The 20,276-nt window shown below is 40.9% G+C and overlaps 1 protein-coding gene across 7 annotated transcripts in view; it reads left to right on the forward strand.

Moving 5' to 3' along the window:
* Positions 1–20,276, forward strand: part of homer1b (homer scaffold protein 1b) — a 45,958-nt gene that overhangs the window by 18,425 nt on the left and 7,257 nt on the right. For 3 of the 7 annotated variants that reach the window (XM_074638167.1, XM_074638169.1, XM_074638168.1), the window contains exons 2-6: positions 3,511–3,952; positions 9,425–9,581; positions 12,080–12,211; positions 14,363–14,455; positions 17,679–17,827. In XM_074638167.1, coding sequence (XP_074494268.1) covers positions 3,933–3,952; positions 9,425–9,581; positions 12,080–12,211; positions 14,363–14,455; positions 17,679–17,827 — 551 coding nt within the window. In that variant the 5' untranslated portion in view covers positions 3,511–3,932. Of the gene's footprint in view, positions 1–3,108; positions 3,270–3,405; positions 3,953–9,084; positions 9,582–12,079; positions 12,212–14,362; positions 14,456–17,678; positions 17,828–18,129; positions 19,856–20,276 lie in introns of those variants that run through there. The other 4 variants (XM_074638166.1, XM_074638170.1, XM_074638165.1 and 1 more) reach the window with 4 other exon arrangements.

The following is a 20,276-nucleotide window of genomic DNA, read 5'->3' on the forward strand; positions in this document are numbered from 1 at the left end:
ATTTACTTATTTATTAATTTTTATTTATTAATTTTTTCTTTCTTGAATTTATTTTTCTCTCCAATTTGTTTTATCCATATTTCATTTTATTTTATTTTGTTATGAGGAAAAGGAAGAAAAAGAAAAAAAAGAAAAGGAAAAAAAAAGGAAATATATAAATATATATATATATTAAAAAAAAGAAGAAAAAAAACTCCTCAAATCAAATCAATTTATTTTTGTATAGCGTCAAATCACAACAGAAGTTATCTCAAGACGCTTTATATATAGAGCAGGTCTATGACCGTACACCATAGTTTAGAGACCCAACAGGATCCACCAAGCTCAACTGGCCGGGCATGGGCCATGATGCCTCAGCACCAACTGGGCTCCTCCTCCATCTCCTCTCGCCTCCCTCCAACGATTTCCTATGGATAGAAAAGGGCATAAGCACTGAGCTATCAAACCAGACTCACAAATTTACGAGTACGAGTACGGTTAAAGGGAAAATCCACCCAAGAGCAAAAACAAAAGATTAGGCTACATTGTGCTGTATCAATAATAGTGGACAGTGAAATCAATATCCTTAAAAAACAAAACAGTACGTCAAGACTTGAATTGATCTGTGACTGTGTATCTTTAACATTTTATTTGAGATACTGTATATCCAAATGAGTTTAAAGCTGAAGTAAGCGAGATTGGAGCAAATATGATTCAAAAAAGTTATTTTTTATAAAATGTGGTGCATGAAACAGCTACCTGAAAAAAAGTCATGTGCCTCTGTGTCCTCCGGTGCTCCTAACGGCATCTGCAAGATTTCACAGACCGGAGAAAAACAAGCAGTCAGAGCTGATCTGAGGTCTGCTGTCCATCTGCTGTCTATGAGAGCCGGCTGTCAATCACTCTCGAACTCTGACCAAACGGTCAAACTAGGCAGCGCTGATCAAATATGAATCAATATTATGTTCCATTAATGCCTATTTCTCTCCTCAAATGTTTTCAGAATCATCCTGTAGTGCACGGTTTAGCTGTAAAATGAGAACGTTAGTGACGCCGCTGCCTTTGTGAAATCTGTTGAAGGAATGCCAAGTTCTGGTTACATGACCGGAGCACAGCCAATAGGAACGCTCTCTCTCTGAAATGACGAATAGATTTTTTGAAGCCTGAAAACAGAGCCATGAGGAGGAGCAGAAGTCTAGTTATCTCTCAGAACACTTGAATTACAATATGCTGAAAGGTTATTATGGAATTTTTGCCCAATGATGCCAAAAAATATACTGCCTACTGCCACTTTAATTTGGATGTAGAGCTTAAAGCTGTGAGACAGATAGCACACTTAGCCTACCAGTAAAATCATCATGGCTGCAGTCAGGTTGTCCGTTATCCATCGTCTGTGGGGCAGCTTCAGATTTTATTTCTAGATGACATCTTCACTACAGTCAGTCTGTCTCTACTGGTTTGCTGAAGGACTAAGTTGTTGAAATCCACACATTTAAACTGATCTTTCCAATGTTTTAACCATAACTTGCATGGATTCTCTTTTAGGGTGGGTTTTCCCTTTAAAGGTCCACTATGGCACATCAATGATTAAATAAGAGTGATGAGAAAACAATAGGACTGACATTAGTGGCAGTCAATCACTGGACACAATTAACAAGAGACTGAGTGAGGCTTAGTGCGTTCTGTGACCCACTGTGTCCATCATCCTTCCATTCAACTCCATATACGACCTGAGCTACTGGATCATATATGAGTCTTCAGATTCTCTGGTTATAGCCCTGGGTTATTCTAGATATGACTGACTTAAGCCATGATATATGAACATTTTTAAATTGACTGCTGCACTCCTTAAAATAGTCAATCCCTCCCATTCAGGTTCAGAATTAGATGTAGCCCCAAAATAACGTTTGACTTGGAACTTAGAACCAAAAATATATCATAAAACAGCTCACAGAGACCTGGGCAAGAGAATATGAAGGACATAAAATAATATAAGAAATAACAATTGGTGTACAATTCATAGCCTATATTATAATGTAGGCCTATATATATTCATAAGGGTGCATAATCCAGTCACTTTAAACCAAAATGTAGATTACATTTGTTCAGGCTGCCAAAGGCAATTTATTTATTGACCGACAATAGTCCAAAAACTCAAGGAGCATGCACTGGGTTATTTATTATTAAATTGTGTTACATTAAAGTGAGCAGTGACCTGTTCACTGGACATAATAATTCAATAATAATGCAGGAGGAGGGCACAGAGCATACTGAGGGACAGACACCACCCAGCTCACTCTCTGTTCAGTCGGAGGGAATCAGGACACAACCTGAGGCACCACAGGCCGGAGAGCATCTCCACTCACAGAGCACTACATGCTTTCAAAACAGCTTCCTCCCAGCTACAATAAGACTGATAGCAAAGGACATTAAAGAGGGACACAAAATCCCCACACCTCACCTCCATACCATTATTGACACACAGTACACCTGAACTGAATGGACTGTAATGCTGTGCAATATGCTGCCTTCCACTGTGTAATTGTCTGAAATATATCAATTATTTCTTTTTTAAAATATTTTTATGAGCGCTACAAGTTCTTTTAACATGGTCATGGAGCATATATATACTGTATATTTGTATTCTGGGGGTATCGTTCCTATGCAGAGGGTAGTTTAGTTTATATATTGACTAGACTGAGCGCGTTTTATATTTTAATTATTTATTTATAGTGTTAAGTTGAATGTGCTACTTCTTTTGTACTGTAATTACTTTGTGCCTTTTCTACCTTTTTTTTCTTTTCTTAAAGCTGACTCGGTGTAAACTGCTCAGAATTCCAATGTACTTAGGTGCAAATGGCAAATAAAACTCTTGAATCTTGAATCTTGCTTGCAGATTCAGAAAATCTAGGGAGGAAAAATTATAAAATTACAGCCTTGGAATAACATTTTCTCTGAGCATTTAGTGAGTATAGGCCACTTCTTCCCCAATAAACTTCTTAAAAAAACAATAAAGCATCAAATGGCATCAGTCCCTTGAGCACCGAGTGACGTCACTGCGGAGGACGGTGTCGTGACGTAGGCAGTTCAATACCGACAGTGATGTGAGTAGGAGGGAAGCAAGCGGATGCATCAGGCAGATGTGGAGCTGTTTTTTGGGGAGGCGGGGTACACACACACGCACACACAGGAGTCTGTGGATCAGATCAATAAAGCTAGAAACTGCAGGATATTCTAATCTATGCAAAACGACTCCATGCACCAGCATTGATAAGGACAGAGGTAAAAAGGTATAAAATGATGTTGCATTTATGCACAAGTTATAGCGTTTTTTAGAGGCATCAGAAATGGGCTTTATTACAGAAAGGCACTGGTAATACTGAGTGTGAAATAGCTGTGGAGAGTGGGGGTGTAGCCTGTGAGCCTATATGGTAATGAGAGAGAGAGAGAGAGAGAGAGAGAGACGCGGGTGGACAGTGTGATGCTGTGCGTTATCTAGTGGCTAAATGAGGGTTGTCTTTCTCTGTTCAGGCAGCAGGGCTTCTCCACCCTTCCAGCGAGGATCTGTAATTCACACGACAACAGCAGGACGCCTGTCGGATCTCCATTGGACTCTGCTGCGCTGGATCTCCCACAGCACCACCACTGCTGCTGCTGCTGCTCCATCACCACCATCACCACCACCACCAAACCCTCAACGCCAGAGGAGGAGAGCAATTCAGATTTGCATTAGTGCCATGTGCAGAACGACATGCATGTGTGATTTCATGCGGTGACACCAGGAGAGGAATGGACACAGTTGTCATCAAATTCCTGCAGACGCACCGACGGTGATATACATTGAAGGCTGTCGAGTAGAGAGAGAGAAGACCTTCATACGCAGCAGCATCAGCCAAATCCGAGAGATTTTCCGTTTTTATTACCTTGTGAAAAGGATCATCAGTAATCGCATCATGTCAACCATAACAATGGGGTAAGTGTGATTATTACCCCACTGAGTTCACTCCTTTTCTGTATTCACATCATCATCAGCTGCTGCTGCTTCATCAGAGGGTATGAACTTCCCCATCCATGGACACCACACCGGTGTATGCGTAAAAATGTACCTCTCCTTCTTATATATGACGTCCAATAAACTTGATGGTGGATAGCTCAGGTATATAGGCTGTCTGAGGTGTGGATGGATGAGTGGTGATCTTCTCACGGCCTTGCTGTGCTGCACACTAAAAATAACACATTTTGAGAGATATAATGAACTTATTCCCATTTCCCCTCTGAATATGCTCTGTTTGGTAAAATAGAAATACCCTTTATAGGCCCAACATGCTGGCACACACACAAATGCTGGTGCAGAAGTGGCCCCCATCATCAAACTTTTAGGATCAAAATAGTGGGTTAGTCTGCAATGATTCCCGAAGTGGGAGAAGATGTTCTTGTGCTTAAATTCCCTGTTATTGCACTAGAACAATGAGAGAATAAATATACAGTTTTTTTTCTAGGTCTCTCTGTTCTGCTGTTTTCTCCCCACCTACATTATAGACAGTTATGTAATTCTGAAAAGAAGGCATGTGTAACAACAGCTTTTCCTCACAAATATTCTCCCAGATCTGTGGTCTGATGTACTGTACATCCTGTTCCGGGTCTAGAGCAGGTTTTGGGAGCAGTGTAATGTCAGAAACAGGAGAATGTCAGTAGCTACCAATGCTGCACAAGGCTCTGGTGACAGAAAGTGGCTTCCTGTCTCTATGGCAGCACAGTGACCGCTACCTTACACATCCTCAACAACAGGCACCCATCAGTAAAGTATCCGCCTAGTGCGCAACGCTGCTCATTTGCATGTCCCCTAACCCTGAGCTCAGCGGTCCATTTCCCCCCACCAAGCCTGTCGTTCATTAACAGCTGTCTCCTGCAGTTCATTGTGATTAATTGCACAGCAGGAGGTTAACAATATGGCACAGGCATGGTGCGATTTCAAGGCATCAGCCAAAACTCCTGCATTAACTATTTACAATACACTGGAGGCTTCCCAGGCTCCCACTCTGCCCTCCTACAGTGTGGGCAGCCCATCATTCAGCAGTCTCCCACTCAGCTTCAGCTCTCCACTGGGCTCTGCTCATACTGGTGACTAAGTTACTGTTATGCAACCGACTCAATGACTCAATTGATCCACAGTGGAATAAATCGTAAACGGTGATTCAAAGCGCTATATGCTGCATACAGTGTGTGTGCATTAAAGTGTGAATATGTGCAGGTGCAGGTGAGATGAAAGGGTGCATAGGTGCAGAGCTGTTGTCTGGCTCTGCCTGTCTGGCAGTAATGGCACGGACAGATAGAGTCGTATTTCACTTCCGGACTTGTGGCTGAATACCAAGCCACTTACAGCTCTAATGGTAATGGCACAGAGGAGAGCATTAGTGTTGAACGAGAACTGGAGATGCCTATCAAGACACTCTCTGGTGCGCTCTCACTTCCTCGGGCTAATACAATTAATGCACAGACGGACTTGGTTTTCTCTCCCTGTCTTTGTCTTTGCTTGTTTGTGTGGGTGTGTGTGTGAGAGAGAGAGTGTGTGTTCACAGTTACATCTCAGGTCATCGAAGCCGCTCCCAGTAGATAGAGCAACAGGGAGCTCTCTCATTAATGACCCCTCTCTACATTAAATAAGATCTACTTGCCTTCAAGCTCTACCATGTTGAATTAATGAAGAACTCTGGAAACAAGGACAACTTCTGGAGAGAGGCGGGGTGGAGGTGGATGTGGCAAGGGAAAGTGAGATCTCCTGAGATGGACCGTTTCACTCTGCTTCTGTTTCACTGTCAGTATTTGCAGAAAGAGGGGCAGCTGTATAGTTAAAGGGGACACACTGAAGTAGAAAATAAAATGCAACCTTTTGTGGAATGAAATGACGCGTGTGTGTGTGTGTGTGCGTATACGCTGTTTGGTTACACACTGTGACTCGAAGACTGAGTGTTCACATCTGTGCATCAAACCCCTGAAGCTCAAGAGGCACTATAGGCAACACCTGTTGCCACTCCTGGAACTGCAGATGTGTGTGTGTGTCTGTATGCGTCTGTGTGTGTCTCTGTGTGTGTGTGTGTGTGTGTTCATGTGAAATGCCCTGTAGGCATTGGTACACTGTTGTTCACCGATCAATACCTATATGTTAACATGTGTAGAGTTGAGATGTGTGCCATAGTTCATCGTATTTTGAAGGGTCGGTTCACCCAACAGTGGTATCTAGCCATGCGGAAAGTTTTTGTTTCACAAAATCCAGAAACATCACTGTGAACAGTTTTTGTGGGGACTATTTCTTTAATAGAAAATTGTTCCAACAAAAACTCTTCACATTTGAATTATCAAGACTATCAGGGACATTGACTGCGTCCGAAATCGCATACTATGCACTACATACCCGAAATGTGTCCTATCATTCAACATACTATTGTGTGAATAAACAGTAGTATGCATCTTTTCAGACGCCGTAAGAAGCAGTAATTTACGTCGTCACTTCCCGAGAGCCTCCTTGCCGGTTGGTAACCGCGGTAACCCGTGTCAACCTTATGTGACCAAAACGATGATTTATGAGAATCAAAGTCTGAACTGATTTAAAAATATATATTATGCCCAGCAAAGTCAAATCTTAAACTTACACATAAATTGAATGAATTGATGTTACAGAGCCATCCGTCAACGTCTGTTAAGAACGTTGCCGTGCCAACCACATTGCATTGTGGGATATTTATGCTGCCGTAGTGTCCAGCGTTGCATACTGTAACAATTCTCTGGAAATAGTATGCAACTCGCGTACTATTGGTTTCATACTAAGGTTTCGGACATACTAAAATATCTTGCATACTGTTTTAGTGTACTAAATAGCATGTTAGTGTGGAATTTCAGACACAACCATTGTTTCTGCCAAAATATGTTGCTGTTGAATTACTTTTTTGGATGTATTTTTCATTCACCTCCATTGTACTGGGGCGGAGACAGATATATATCAAAACCTAAAATCAAAACTAGCAAAAGTGTCTCATGCACACAGCTTAATCGTGCAGCTATTTGACACTTTACCATGATTTCCCCTTAAAAACTCTTATTGGGTTCCTGAAAGTTCAGAGCAGCCATAGTTCACGTAATTGTTTATACCACACTGTGCAGCAGTTTAGAGCTTCCCACTTCCTTCATCTTCTTTTTAGCGCACTCTCCTCTCCTACATTCATCACCTCCTCCACGTTCTCCTCATCCCTCCCTTCTTCTCTCACATTCTGCCTGCCTTCTCTCTCTGTTTTAACATTCACGTTCCATCACCTGCCCTTGTGTCACGCAGTACACTCTGCATGCTAAACACCTCCTCCTTCTCCTCCTTGTGTTTTTTCCTTTCTCCTCCACACTTTCTCCCTCACCACTCATTCGCATCCCACTGAAATTACCCCCCTCGATGACCATGCATGTTCCCCCTCATACAGTGGGGTGTCCAGCTTTTGTTCTCACATTCACACTCTGTACTTCTTCTGTGCACTGATGGAAGATGGACAGCATCTTAAGGCTTTCCCTGCTGCTTTTGTTGTGTATCTGTTGCTAAATCTGTGTAGGTGTCATGTGATCTTCATGCTACTGCCGGAGTTCATCATTAGTAGAGGATCAACGCATTCTGAATTGACCTCCATTCAATCAACTAGTGACCCTGACAGGCTATTGGCTCAGAGCAGAATCACTATGTAGTAGAAGCATGAATGATGAGCCTGATGCCTTTTGTGTTATGGATATGAATGCCTTTGAGGAAGGAAAATGTATGTAGAATTTAGATATATTTTGTAAGAAAGCAGCATTCAACTTGAATCCCGTTCCATCATTTATTGTGCTGTTTTTTAAAGTTCGCTTGTAGGAGAAGTATTGCTTTTTTTTTAACAACTGGTGGGTGTCGTTTTGGAACAAAACTTTTTGGCACAGGCGTTCATATAAAAATCAAAGCACAAGAATGTTGCTGTGTTTGTTACAAGCACAATCAAGCAGCAAGAAGCACAAAACTCTGCCACAGCTCCATCAAATTATGCAATGAAAAAACGACGCCAGTTGCCAAGCGGCTATTGCGAGGATCATACGGACAGGCCGTCGTTGTGTGATGTGTGCTGGGAGAGAGTTGAAATGACTCACAGTTCCGCCACTTACACTGCTGTCGATGATTATGATAATTCGCGCACAGCACTCCACAAGCAGCTTTGTGAAGCGGCATTAATCATCCCAGATTCACTCTCTGACTTCCCCGTACTCTCCACATTCCCCATCATACTCTTTTCTCTTCCTGTCTAACTTCCCTCTCTCTCTCCCTGTCTCCATGTTTTTCTTTCTTTCCCAGTCTTGGCTAATCACACACAGGAGGGGTGCTGCTGCTGAATTTTAATATTCATTTATACAGCAAGCCTTTGATGTCCCCCATCACCCCCTCAGTGCAGTGTAAGCACTTCTCTATCTCCTGCTCTGCCAGCACTGCCAGCCCAGAATATCTCCCTCTGCACCCTGCGCTTTGAGTGTGTGTGTGTACTGACTGTAGATATTACCCAAGAAGCCCCAACAATGCTGGAATATATGAGGGCATGGTAAGAGCAAACCGAGGAGTGAGGGATAAATGGACGAAGGGTGAAAGTGGCGCATGAGTGACAGATGATTTGATGGTCAAAAAACAAAGATGACCCTTATAGTCCCCAACATTAATACGAGGTGAATCCTAACTATGGTTTTAATGTCATACAGGGGTCAATTAGGAATTAAGTCATCTTAAACTGAGCCCATCATGGACTTTTGATCATCTACTGATCTAAGCTACAGAGGCACAAATCCACATCAGACATAAATACAGATTTATGATTTTCTGTCATAGTGTAAGCATGTTTATGTATGAACATGCATTATGTGTGTCTGTGTGGAAACTGCAGCTCTGTGGGGTGTGTCTTTGCTAGTTAACCGTGGCCTACTGTCTATATTTAGCCTTAAACCCTCTCCTTTCCCCTTCTGTGCTCCCCGTGTGACCCTCGCTCAGTGCTGCAGGCATTTCCATATCAGAGCAGAGAGAGACGGCGCTGGCTTACACAGATTGAAAGACAGGGAGCGTTTCTGTTGTATAGCTACATGCATTTAGTGTATAGGTTTACAAGTAGAGCGATAATGTATGACAGGAAGTTTAGACTCAAGGTGTACGCGGGAACTCTGCTGTAGTTTGACGGCTCAGTTTTCTTGTTATCCACAAGACAATAAGTGTTATGTAGTAGTCCTTTGACAGCCTCTCTTTCTATGGTGTAACTATGGAGGATGGCGAGTTGGTAATTCGGTTGCCAGGGCGATCTGACTCCCCCGTGGGCAATAGGAGTTGCGGTGCTGGTGTTCCGCTCGGTGAGACGTTGGTGTTGCGGCACAAAGAGGTTCACCACTTCTTCTTCGTCCCCTTCAGGGAGCAGCCCATCTACAGCACGAGGGCCCACGTCTTCCAGATTGACCCCAACACCAAGAAGAACTGGCTGCCCACCAGCAAGCACGCCGTGACTGTCTCCTACTTCTACGACAGCACGCGCAACGTCTACCGCATCATCAGCCTGGATGGCACCAAGGTGAGCAGTTGATCCTGATTCTTACTGTACACCTTACACACAGAACACATATTTCATTATACACCTACTTCACCCATTGTTATTTTAAAATTTTGCTTGACATGGTTTTATTAAGATGTCAAACAGCCTTCCGGTAGATTTTAGTGGCACTGTGATCTACTGAGTGTTAATGATGTTAATAAGCTCTGCGCTGGAATCTAATGTGCAAACACATCTTAAAAGAGCTCAGTGTTGCAACCTGTCTCAAGACTGACGGCTCATGTTTCATCGTGTGTAGGCATGCAACTACTGTATTTGTGTGTGCAGGTCTGTGTGTGTGTCTGTCTACACTTTATATTTCAGGATATTCTTGTTAGAGATCCGGGAGGGATATTTCTGCTGGGCATGGCGTTGATTTATAGGGACGGAGCAGTCACACACATGCACACTCCCCGCCAGTTATGGAGAGAGGAGGGGTGAAGTTAAATGAGAGAAACAGATGACAGAGTGAGAAGAATGGGCGGTGGAAGAAATAACTAGAGCGACGAAGACAGAAAAGTGTGAAGCCAGGTGATCAAGACCGATGGGAGCAAAGCAGGGTTGCAGAGTTTGCATTCAGTGATCACCAAGTGTGTGTGAACTACTTTCTGATGGTCAATTGAACAACCACCACTCAATATATAGTTGATCACTAAATTTGACTATTGTGTAACTGACTGCTACCCCTCCCAAACCCATCATTATGTATTGATGCCAACCAGAATGCCAACCATTACACAACACTGCTAATTGATCAGACATTAATTTGTTCTCCATTAGTGTTATTTAATAAGAGACGTAGGGTTATATAAGATCTAGAAGTTGGCTTCTATTTTAGCTCATGTAAATTACAAGATATATATTTTCAACAAATCTAATGAAAAGGAAAAAAAATGATGTGTTAATCCGTCTCTCAAACCAAGACCATCGGTTCCTACTGAAGATGTAAATCTTTAGACAACAGTCATGAATATATATACTTTCTTTTTTTTAAAGGCTCATTCATTTTATAAAACAGCTGGACACTGTAGTTTTTGGCAAATGTTACTAAATATAAATAGTAAATAGTGAATTTGTTTGGGACTATTTTCACCTTAGGATTTGGTGCGCTGGTATGTATTTACGGAAGCAGGACGGTGTATGAGAGATTGACTCAAAATAATCTACACCACCCAATTTGGGCACTAGGATTAATTTGGGCAGCCCAAGTTTATCTTTATGAAGCAACGTGTCAGCCAGCGCAACGGTGTGGCTCACTAGTGTGTTTTTAATATTTTTTGGACAACAGTACAGGTCTATGGCACAGGGGAATAAACTATACTTTGGATACACAGACAATACTTGCTAGTTGGATCTATACATTGTCAGTTTTGGTCTTTTCATAGGTTTTGTTGACCATAAGGCAAATATAGAATATTGCCAGATTTACCCTTTAACTTCAAGCATTCACCAACTTTCAGATTCAGTGCTTTCCATTTTCCATGACCATCACCTCATTTCCTAATTTCTCCCCATCAGATGTTTCTATCTGCCGCTCTGCCTCTCAGTCATCACTCTTAAGTGTGTGTGCATACACATGTACAGTATGTGCTCATGTTTGTGTATTGCATATTGCTCTTCTGAAGCCATGATAAAGTCAAACTCAGCAGCTCTCTGTTACTTTTCCAAGCATGGATTTTATTGTGTTGGTGGATGTGAGCCTGCGCTGCTGCAGACCGGAAGCTTTATACTGTTCTCTCAGGCTTCCCCTGTCTCTCTCACACACACACACATACAAACACAGACGGTACTATTTGTTCAGATGAAGTATAGGGCTGCAAATATGATCAGTTATTATTCTTTTTTTTTAATTAATTGATAAAGTCAGTTAATCTACAAAGTGTCAGAAATTTGTAGAAGCAGGCTAATTACCCAGAATTTCCCAGAAGCTCCAGGTAATTAAAAGATATTGTTCAACCAAAGATGTTCAGTTTACAATGATGTAAATGAGAGAAAGGCAGCAAATCCTCACATTTGACAGGCTGGAAGCAAGAATGTTGCTTGATAAATATAAGAAATGACAACTTGATTAAACAAAAATTGACAAAATTGACAAAATTGTAGACGATACATTTTTTATCAATTGACTATTGGATTAATTGGCTGATTGTTTTGGCACCACTGCAATACTGTTTATAGAGAGTCTCACGATCGAGGCACTAATTCCAACAGTTACTGAAAGATAAAGTAGAGATGCAGCTGAGATTTTAATGTGTAAATTGTGTGTTCCAACAATATAATGTTTCATTGATATTTTCATCTGTAGTCCTGATATGGGGTGTGAATAATCTTCATTCAGACATACAAAAAGCCCATACTTGGGTTTAAATTCTCTTCATCTGATTCTGTCTCTCTCTAGTACACACAATTACACATATTAAACTCTCTGCAGTCATAAAGTTAATTAAATATGTATTAAGTGTGTTTCCTCTGTCCTGCAGGCAATAATCAACAGCACCATCAGTCCCAACATGACGTTCACAAAGACCTCACAGAAGTTTGGCCAGTGGGCGGACAGTCGAGCTAACACAGTGTACGGCCTGGGATTCTCCACTGAGCATCATCTAGCCAAGGTACCGCCCCCATCCATCTACTATATACCTTATAGCATCAATCACGGGGTGTTCTTGTTCTCCCCCAGTCTGTCCTGAGAGAGGATGGTATTTCAGCTTTCCTTTTAGTCTAGTTGCTCTAGCTTCTTTCAAAGTGTAGGATCTGCTTGGCAGTTAGCTCTAATGAGGCTTTTTTCTGAGCGTGTTTATGAAAGTTTTGTATATCTGTGTGTGTGTGTGTGTGTGTGTGTGTAAGTAGGGGGTGGTTTCTCTCCTCTGCAGTATGATTAAGCTCTGTCGTGAACCGGGGAGGCTCACAGCATCCCCACTGTCAGAACAACGCACACACACACACGCACACTCATTACAACCAGCAGTATAAACACGTCCTCTGATGTCCTGAAATTAAAGACATTTCTTATGTTATATCATATACTGGACATAAGATGTGGTCTTGTGACCTGCAGGTTATCAGGTCAGGTGCTCTCTCCTCCCTCATCAGTTATTGTTAATATCTTAAACTCCCCTTTCCTTTCATTTCCCCCCTTGAACACTTACATATTGGTTTACATCGGTTTAGTTTAGTTTATTTGTCAAGAAAAGTATGATCTGTGAAAATAGTTGTATAATGTCTTGTGTGGCTGTAGGGAGCTACAAATAACCCTGATCATGTCACCAGGGTCGCTGGTTTTTAGGGCATGACTCAAATTATGGACCAAAAGTCAGAGTGTCTCGGCTTCTGCTGATTCGATTTTGACCATTCCTTTTTAAAATCTGTTTTTTACAAGGCCCAAAACTTTATGTAAATGCAATACTAAATTAATGGAGTACCCCTGCAAGAAGTAAAGGTGCCATACACCACATTTTGTTACCAGCTGATTTTTTGCTTAGTGGCCAAGCGCAAATCTGTCTAATTATGTGACTATAAGGCAGACTTAGGTCTTCTTCCCCAGGTAAATAAATAAGTAACCAATAACGAATAGTAATGGACTCTTTGTATTCAACAAGTCCATTATTTTCCTATTTTATGAATGTGACGATTGCCTTGTGTCACTGGATTGTCTTGTTGTGATGTTGTACTGTACATACAGTGTATAATTTGTTCTCAGGTCTATCTCCCAGAACACATCTTAATCTTAGACTGTGTAAAGAAATACAATTTACAGTGACATATAAAGGTAAACTATAATTAAAGTTCAGTTCATTATCAAGCTCACATCATTGCCACAAATCAGAGAGAACGAAACAAAAGAAAAAATGAAGAGCATGTTTGGTTTGACTGATTCATAGTGGTAATTACACTGTTGAGGAACAATGTCTGAGGTGTATCAATGTGCAGTTTTAACAACCGATTAGAGGTATTTTATGCGGCCTAAAGTTGAAATAATCAGATTCACCTCTCTGATAACTGCAGTGCCAACACTCCTGAAGCACTTACACTGAGAACGACTGCATTTAGATCACTGTACCAGAACTATTATATTGCACTGAAGTGAAATGATTGAGTTACTTATTGCAACAACTCCACTAATGGCAGACACAAGACCGACACTAGCAGCGGTGTCAATTTGATTTTCTTGCCACTCAGCCCTCTGCTGCGCCGTATGTTCTAAATTACTCTGTAACACTGTGGGAGTTGTGTCGGTGATGAGCCACACCCTAAGGGACGTTGGGGATATGTGCTTGTGTGTATGTGCCAGGGTGTTTATATTTGTTCAAAGCCCCTCAGCTGAGCTCACCTTACTGATTCAGGCTCGCTGGATGTATCTTTACTCTTGACTAAAATAACCCCGGAGATCGACTTCAGCCACCGACAACTTCTGATTAAAACTCAGCGAGGAAAACACAATGGCACAGTCTACTTTGTTCTGTGTGTGTGTGTGTGTGTGCGTATGTATATGTCCGTGATAGAGAGGTTACTAATGTTGACCTAGTTAGCTCATGTTTCTGCTGAAGCATTATGGGTAAGGGCCTTCTTTTCTAAGTTCAACACTGGGTCATTATTGGCAACAGCTTCTCCCTATCCTTCCCCTGGCTTCACGGCTGACCTATTACACGCTGATCTGTGTGTGTGTATGTGTGCACGTGCGCGTGTGTGTACATATGGCTTTACTGAACAGATTAGTATTGTATGAATTACAGTCCGTACTGATGGCTGTCCTCTGTGTCCAGTTTGCAGAGAAGTTTGCGGAGTATAAAGAAGCAGCACGGCTCGCTAAAGAGAAGAGTCAAGAAAAGATGGAGATGGCCACGTCTCCTTCTCAGGTACGTGCAGTTAACACCATCCTGCCCCCCTGCCAGCCTTCTCGTGACCTCCTATCACAGGCATTTTGTGTGTAATGAACAGCTGGTGAACAGGTCAACCAAATAATGTTTTTTCCCCTTTGGTGTTATTTAGTTTGATTAATTATCAGAGGAGGCGTAGAGGCAAATTCAGAAAATAAGAAAGAATTTGATAGAAAATAGATACAAAAATACACATTACCTTTACTTAAGTACCAATACCAAGTATCGATATGTTAGGGCTGCAACTAACGATTATTTTCATTGTCAATTAATCTGTCAATTATTTTCTCGATTAATCGATTAGTTGTTTGGTCTATAAAATGTCAGAAAATGGTGAAAAATGTCAATCAGTGTTTCCCAAAGCCCAGGATGACGTCCTGATATGTCCTGATATGATTTTATCCACAACTCAAAGATATTCTGTTTACTGTCACAGAGGAGTAAAGCAACCAGAAAATATTCACATTTAAGAAGCTGGAATTAGAGAATTCAAATCGATTAATTGATTATCAAAATAGTTGATGATTAATTTAATAGTTGACAATTAATTGATTAATTTTTGCAGCTCTACAATACATTAATGTAAAAATACTCCACTACAAGTACAAGTCCTATATTCAAAATCATACTAAAGTAACAGTACAGAAGTCTTATTAAAAGAAAGTTATTTAAATAAAATCATTTGAGAAGTTTAGAGCGGAAATGTCTCTTTAGAGGAACTGCAAATATCTCACAGACATCTCAAACGTTAAAAGGGGGCCCAACCAGACACTGCTTTTTTGTAAGTGTTCACAAGCCCAAAAGATCAGAAATCACTAATATAATCTTTAATAATGTATTATATTTTTAAGTTAATCATGTGTTTTTTATATATATAAACTATTAAGCCAAAGAATAACCAGTAATTATATCTGTCAAATAAATGTAGTGGAGTAAAAAGCACAATATTGTCTTCTGAAATGTATGAAGTATCATAAAATCTAAATACATTCTTTAAAAAAGTGTCTCAAAATTATAGCGTAGTTCATGAGTAAATGTACTAAGTTACCTTCCACCACTGCATGGGGAGGTCCTGACACTGAGGTTGAGAATGACAGTCCTAACATACATGAAATATGGTACCCTTTATCCGTACGTATCCATCCTATACATTAAAAGAAAAGACACAACTGTCTGTGGACTCACCATAAATTGGGGAGCATAATTAGCCAGTATGTTAGGTATTTGTTTGTGTGGGATCTCTAGAGTGTTTTAGGGCATGTGTAACTGCATCTGAGAGAAAATGAGCTTGTTTCAGAGGAGAATCCCCAGAGAAATCTGTTCTGTAATCTAAAGGCTGTTAACAGGCTTCATGTCCTCGTCTGTTCATTACGGAGGCTAGGGGAGCAGCCCCCCGCTGTACCGCACTCTATTACTTGTACTATTAATGCTGCGGCCCACATGGACTGAAAATGCTACAACCTTGTGTTTCCCATGGGAGGATGTTTTTTAATGAAGCCAAGTGGACAGCTTTGCTCTCATCAGGGGTTGAAGGCTGCATGTGCGCTGGCCACCGCCACACTATGGTGGTGAAACTGTTACTGTAAAGGCCGCGGCCTTCCTGCTACAAGCCTACAGCGCTCTACTCAAACTGTCTCACTACTGAAAGTCACTGTTTCACCCACATGCCTGCTGGCTTTCTTTCTAACCTTCAGATCCTCTCTTTTCTCTCCTCTAAACAAACTAGAAAACATGAGAGGGGAATTATTCCGCTAAAAGCAAGATGAGAAAACACAGAGCTAAATGCTATATGCTGGTCCCAACAGGCCAGACCCCAGTGGAGGTGCATCATGAACACATATTAAATGGTATACTGATGAATGTGGAGCGCAAAAATGTAACACTATAATCTTCTTCTTATCTCTCACTTCCTTCTTGTCCATTAGAGACATACAGACAGTGTCATTGTGCTACTGTATTGTGCCCAAGCCCTGAGTCTTAATAGCTTTGTTTTATGTACGAGCAGCAGCTAAATGATTTGTCTCTCGTATAATTCTGTGGTTGTATGGGATATAAAGATAAGCATTAATCTGTAATTCTACAATTTCCCAGTGCTATAGTAAGCTATTTAATGGGCTATACTGGCATGTGGAACTGCTTACTAAGATGCTCAAATTTTCAGCGCCACAGCAAGAGCTTTATGAGTATGAGAGGCAGCACCGTCACCTCCACCCTTAAAATCCCACCTCTATCATTTCTCATGTCAACTCCTTATAGGAGGAGGATGATCCAAATGAATGTATGAGATTCTCCTTTTTATCTTGTTGCCATCTCCGGTAATAAGAGGTTGTTAAGATCACTCAAGATAATTATTACACATTTTATAAGGTAATTATGCTGTAGTTATTCATTATAAGTACTTTTCTATGAATGGTATGAAGTGATTAGTTGATTAAACAATTTTGTCAATTTACAGAAAATGAATTGAAAACAATTTTGATAATTGTTAAGTCATTTATCAAGGAAGAAAGCGCCAAACTGTCACTGGTTCCTGCTTCTCAAAGATGATTTGCTGCTTTTCTCTGTTTCTTAATCATTGTCAATTAATCCTCTTTTGGTTTTGAATTGTTGGTCTCACAAACAAAAAACAAAACAAGACATTTGAAGACGTGACCTTGGGCTCATTAATAGGATAACAACGATTAATCGTAAAAACAAATTGACAGGTTGATTATTAATGAAAATAGATGTTAGTTGCAGCCCTAAAGTGGTGCTCTATCTTAACTCATGCTAACTACTACCCAGTTCTTCTATATTTAATATAAACAAATCACTGTTTCTGTTTTCGGTAATGTTAAACGCACCATTTCCTGTACGCTTCAGGCTGTGTCTCCAGAAAAAGGAACCAGACACCATTAAGAGCTAAAAATGTAGCAGATGTAAAAGCTTTTGTGCCCTTACTATAGGTTTAATCATTACTTTTAAATGATTGGCATTAGAGAGTATCATACAGATATTTATTTATAGGAAAATGTCACAAATGTCTAAATTTGACAAGCAAATTGTTGAGCTTTTAAAATTATTTCACAATTTTTTCGTGCCTCATCTAATCATGACTAACAGTGTGAAGAAGAATGAAATTATTCATATAATTAAGTAGTGTTTGATTGATTATTTGATGTCTAACTAGCAGTAACAGCTGAACAACTTTGTTTACATGTAGGAGTCTCCAGGAGGCGAGCTCTCGTCACCTTTGACCCCTGTGACTCCACCCATGGAAAACATCAACGGCACAGATGACATCTGTGACACAACTCCCAACTCAGACACACGTCCAGAGCCAACTCAGAACGCACTGGCCTTCGCACACAGGTACAGTCCACATCGTGATGTGTTCACTGTCCCGTGCTGTCATGTTTACTACAGTACACATGTAACGGTATGACCATATACACTCACTGGCACAGGCACACAAATTACACACAAACAATACTAAAATAGATTTATCATTATGATTTTTTTTCTCTGTTTTTTGTTTGTCTGAGGCTCAGACGTATGCAACTCTCTTCCTCTATGTCTTTCTTTTCGTCTGCGTGCACCAATATATGTTGCATGTCAGCATGGTGGTGAACTCCCTCTATTCACTGCTGCTCTCTCGTGTTTTTCCTCTCTAGGGAGCAGTTTAAGACTTGTCGGGTCTGCTCTTTCTGATAGGGATGTCATTACAAGTCCTGACTACTGCGACATCTACGCAAAAAAATTTTCAGGCACAAACTTTCCCAAAAATAAGAGCCTGATTGCAGGTCAGCAACAGGGAGGGTCTCCTTTACAAAACCATGGTGCTCTGCCTGTTTACTAACTGCTAATAAATAAGGTAAAACAGCACGCTGTCGCTCCAGTCAGGAGGAATATTGGTGCAATGAATCATATCAGTGACATTCTTACTCGCACGCTGTCACTTCACATGGACCAGCAAAAGATGTTTAAGTGTTTCTCAGGATTGAGGAATTATTATTTGTCCAATCTGAGCATGCTAGGTGAAGAAACTCACCCATATTTATAGTCATATGTTTGCCCCCTGCAATGCAATAATATCTTTTTAATGAAAATCTTTTGACTTTTTATGTTGTTTGGTGCATTACGGGGTATGTGACGGTGTCACTTCTATGCATGCAGCACTACTGTTACACTGTATACATTCCTGCTGTTTTTGTGACCTGTCAGCAGACTGAATATTGAAATGGATAATTCATGATCCTTGTTATTGTCAATACTGGTTCATATACAGCAGATTGTGTAAGATAAAGAGGTCAAAGTTCCATGTAAATGTTTTTGATTTGTATAATGGCTTTCTGAAGAGGTGTGGCTGTGAGGTTCACCAAAAAGGTGTTGATGAAGCGTTTATGTAAGACTTATATAACATAATGTGGGTAGTGGGAGGCAGAGAAAGAGCAAGACAGACAGACATACAGAGAGTGTGTGTCAGAATCTGGGAAGAGAGAGAGGTGTATTGTATAAAGTCTGTGCATGAGTCACTGATACCTAAACATCCACCAACTGCAAACACACACACACAGACTCACTACAACAAATAAACTGAACAGGAGGGCATGGGCGATGAATCCTTTCAGTGAGTGAAGTGTGTTTTTTCTCAGGAGAGGAAATGTCCCTATTAACTTCTGTCACCTGTAGTCAACTGTACACACGGGTCTTTTCATTTGTAAAATCTCTGTAATCTTGTGCCACTCATTTCATTATATTTCTCTGGCTGCGTTTCTTATTAATTAAAGATATCAATCAATCGCTTAATGTATTATCATTCTTTTTTGCTTAAATGTGGGTTTCTGAGAGGAGGCGTAAAACATTTAAAAATATTAAAATATCATTGTAGAGATCTTTAGAGATTTTAATTAGCGTGTTAAACTCTGTAAAGCTGTGACAAGCTCAAGTGCAAATGCTTAGAAATCCCTACCGCTACATCATCAACTCTGTGAGGCTACACAGATCTGAGTGTGCAGTGAGAGCAGAATGTAGAGAGGACACCCACTGCCTGCTGCAGCCTTGCTGCTGATGTGTCTATTAATGCTGCATGCGTGGGAGACCGGGTCGACTCTCGGCATTCACGATGGCAAGCGTGGACGTAACAAGCAAACCTCAGTCTCACATTTTCGCAGAGGCATATGCAGAGAGGGTTGACGCTAAGACCGTCCAAATATTTTACCACGTAACCCTCTCTATTTCTGTTCTCTCTATGATTCATAGTCCTTCAATTTAATATCTTCCGTACATGTGCATCATCTCACATGTCTATCATCGTTTACAGTAGCTCCATCAGCCTCTCATGTGCCTCAAGCTGCAGTTAAAATTTATTTTCTGTTAATCTGTGTAACGGTGTATAAGCTTATAGTTGATTTAATAGCCAAAAGAAAAGAATAAACATTTTTGTAGTGTTTATGTTTGTATTACTTCATGAGGGTTCAGACCCACGTATAGAAACACACAGGTGTTTGCTGTCTTTTTGCACCGGACCGCTATGATGATCTTGATTTGTCTCTCTGCCATGTGTCTGGAATGAGATGATGACTTATCTCCATAACATATGCCCCACGCTGTTGCTTAGCGGGGCTGTGTAGGCAGGTTTGTGTGGGTGCATAGGGCAGAGGAAGAGGGAGGAGGATGAGATACAGCTGTATGCAGGGCTGTGAAAGGGTTTTTTATATCGCAGGATGTAGGCGTGTTTGGCAGGTCTGCAGTGGAGGGTTTTGAATGGTTTTCTGAATATTGGAAGACCTTTAGTTGGACATGCCTTGGCTGTATGTGA

The sequence above is a fragment of the Sebastes fasciatus genome, chromosome 6 (genome assembly GCF_043250625.1).
Source record: "Sebastes fasciatus isolate fSebFas1 chromosome 6, fSebFas1.pri, whole genome shotgun sequence".
Taxonomy (NCBI): domain Eukaryota; kingdom Metazoa; phylum Chordata; class Actinopteri; order Perciformes; family Sebastidae; genus Sebastes; species Sebastes fasciatus.